The 3,405-nt window shown below is 36.1% G+C and overlaps 1 protein-coding gene across 1 annotated transcript in view; it reads right to left on the bottom strand.

Moving 5' to 3' along the window:
* The window catches only part of LOC116077374 (vomeronasal type-2 receptor 116-like), a 17,471-nt gene that overhangs the window by 1,090 nt on the left and 12,976 nt on the right, over positions 1-3,405 (bottom strand). Inside the window, 1 exon segment of the mRNA XM_031351874.1 lies at positions 4-121. Coding sequence (XP_031207734.1) covers positions 4-121 — 118 coding nt within the window.

Here is a 3,405-nt window from a genome sequence, read left to right as displayed (position 1 = left end):
CTGGCCAGAGCCATCCCCAAGGGGTCTTCATAGGCCAGAAAGCTCACAGATTTTTGGAAGCAGTTGTTTTTTTCTGTATTTGCATAATGACTCTCTGGACACTTCACACACTGGTCTACATCTGGACAGAAATATAGGTTATCATGAAATCAGGTGTCCAATCTTTGGTGATTTATTTTATTATGAGACCTTTCTAAGTTCAGGGACTATCATAGAAGTCACTGTACTTTGTTTTCTAAAGAACAAAGTAATTGGTACACTGGTAGGCATAGTTCTAAAGTTTCAAATTACACCTTGTTCCTTACATATTTCTTTCCATATTTAGGTTCATATATAATATGTTTTGATCCATTCTTTCTTTAAATACTACTATTGCACACCTTCCCTTCCCTAAGGTTTTACCCACAATTCCTTGTGCTTTCTCTGTATACCTTTTACATTTTTAATAGCCACTGTGTACTTTCAGTAGAGCTAGTGTATGTAGAACTGGGAATAGCTTCAGTGGGAACATATGTAGTCTTTCAAGCCCTACTTCTTTAAAGAACAATCTTTCATATTTCAGGTACTCATCAACTTCTAGTAAATTCCTGAAACATCTTTATGATTATGATTTAAATTTTACTACTTAAATGCCTTTGTTCTCATTACATACAATATTTCTCTGACTTTACTGACAATGCTGAAACTCTTTTGAAGTTAACTTCAAAAATAATTTATACTGCAAAAACCTACTGTGTCCCTGATAGTACTGAAAATTCACAGATCCTTTTTAACTTAAACATGGGAAATCTAGCTTAGAGGAAATAATTTTTGCAAAAATTTTCAAATAATACCTTTGTATATATGAATCTTAAATATACTTTTCTCCTTAAAATTCCTTGTGTTTTCAAGTTGTGTTCAATTTCTGCTGGAGTACATGGAATAGACCCTATTACATTTGATACTGCTCAAAATCACCCAATAATATGTTTTCATAAAATTTGAAGCAAGCATATATTTTCACACAGAATATTCTTGGAAAATGCTAGACATTTTTGAAAAAAGTAGTAATGCTCTGCTCTGGAACTTTTTAATATTTTTATAAATATTATGACTAACATAAAATAGATGCACCAATATTTATAAAATACATTATGTTGGTAGGGTAGTTTGAATATTCTTGAAGCAGAGAGTGGCGCTCTTGTGAAGTGTGACCTTGTTCAAAGAAGTATGTCACTCTGGAAGTGGGCTTTGAGAACCTCATCCTAAATACTTGGAAGTCAGTCTTTTCCTTGAAGATTTCACCTGGAAATGTCAGCTCAGCCTGTGACATGCCTGCCTGGATGCTGTCATTCTCCTGACTTGAGGATAATTCACTGAACCTCTGAACCTGTAAGCCAATCCCAATGAAATGTGGTCCTTATAAAAGTTGACTGTGTCAAAGTGATTATTTACAGCAGTAAAACTTTAAGACATAAGTTAATACTTGGAGTGGAGTATTTCTGTGATATACCTTGATATGTTTTTGGTTGCAAGAATATGGATTTTGAAATTTTGTATTTGGAAAAGAGTAGAATGCTTTAAGTGGGTCTTGCTGGGCCTTCCTTGTAGGGATATGGAAACCATTGTTTTTGAGGGTGATTTGAAATGTAGTAGCCTGGTACTAGAAGCTTCAGAGGAGAAGAACTTTTATATGGGGTTGCTGATGTGATATTTGGGTGAAGTATGAGGCTGCCTTTTGTTCTTGTCTGAAGAGCCTACCTGAAGCTAAGATAAAGAGGTTTATACTAACTGAAGTAAGTCCTAAAAGCTGAACAGAATCTTTGACCTCAGGTTAAGATGCATGAAAAGAATTTTCATACAAGCATAAAAGCTGAGGAAAAATAGAAATCATGTGGTTCAAGTAAAAATAAAGGGACACCAGGAAATGAAATGAAGTTGGATGCTAGAAGGAGAAAATGAGTTAAGAGAGTGGTGATCTCAGTGCAAGATCTCATCCAATTAAACTATTGTTTGTATTTGAAGTTGGAAAGGAAATTCTTTGGAGTTTTATATGGAATAAACCACAATCCAGAAATAGAGAACAGACTTGTAATCAAAGCTTGAGGGTAGAAGATACAGGCTTTTGACCCAGATCATGGAAAACCATGGGTATGAGAACCTTAGGCCAAAGCACGATGGTACATTCTTATACTCCCAGGAGGAAAAGACAAGCAGATCTCTTAATTTCAAGCCAGACTGTGGCAGGGAAAGTTCCAAGTAAAGATAAGCTTAAATCTGAGTATGATAGTACATGCATTACATCTCAGCATTCTGGAGACAGAGCCATACATTTTGAGTTCAAGGTCAATTTATAGAACAAGTCCAAGGACAGCCAAGCTTATGCAGTTAGAGAGTTGTAAAACAAAGTCTCATATTAAAATAAAGGAGAACTATATTCCAGCCCTAGTAAGCAGCCAAACTTAGGCACAATAGCCATGTGACTCTCGCTTATGAGTTAATAAGAGAAGGAGACTACAAGAACATTTGAGGCTGTTTATTTGGAGCTAAGAAATTAGCAACAATTAAGACTAGATCAGTATCACTGAGGTGAAATCATCTGGGAGGTGTTTTCTTAGAGTAAAAAAAACTGAGGGAGGGAACAGGGGTTTGTTCTTGTTGTTTTTTGTTTTGTTTTGTTTTGGTTTGTGGAGGGGAAACTGGGAAAGGAGAAATCATATGACATGTAAATAAAGAAAATATCTAATTAAAAAATACAAAAAAAGCTATGTTCCAAATACAGTCAAGGTTGTACTTTGAACTACAGTTTGATTTGTTGTAAGAATCACCCAAGTTTTACTGGATTTGAAAGTTTGAAGGGGTCATGGAAAATAACTGAGGCTTGGTACTGTGAGAAGACAGGAAATGGCATTGGTAAAGGTAAATCATAAATTGTAGTTCATGGCCCAGTACTATCAGGATCATGCTAGGTAGTTGAGACTTAGCACCATGAAGAGAGGCTATAAGAGGCTATTGGTGAAACTTAGCTGCAGTGTACAACACCAGTGTACTGGAGATGCAAATAGCATGGGATGTTCACCAAAATCACCAGCAAAAGTAGAGTGCAGTCAAGAAGACTAGAGTGCTACAGAGGGCAGAGCTGGAGAAATAATGAAAGCTCTCTGGAGGGGCCTAGAAGATTATGTAGATCCCAGACAGTGGAAGAAGAAGCAATAATGTTGAAATTGCCTTGGAATTCCCAAAATATTCAAGATTCCAGAGTCATGGGATAACTGCTGAGGAAAGCTACTAGCAGGGATTTGAACCAAAACAAGAGAAAGAAGTTTGTTGTAGTCAACAAAGATGAAAAAGTAATGGAGTATCCTATCAGATCACCATGGATTAAGGGTGCTCCTCAATAACAACATAAACAATAGAACGCCCACA

Source organism: Mastomys coucha, unplaced genomic scaffold (genome assembly GCF_008632895.1).
Source record: "Mastomys coucha isolate ucsf_1 unplaced genomic scaffold, UCSF_Mcou_1 pScaffold5, whole genome shotgun sequence".
Lineage (NCBI taxonomy): Eukaryota > Metazoa > Chordata > Mammalia > Rodentia > Muridae > Mastomys > Mastomys coucha.
The sequence above is the reverse complement of the archived record's forward strand: the minus strand, read 5'-3'. Positions and strand labels throughout refer to the sequence as shown.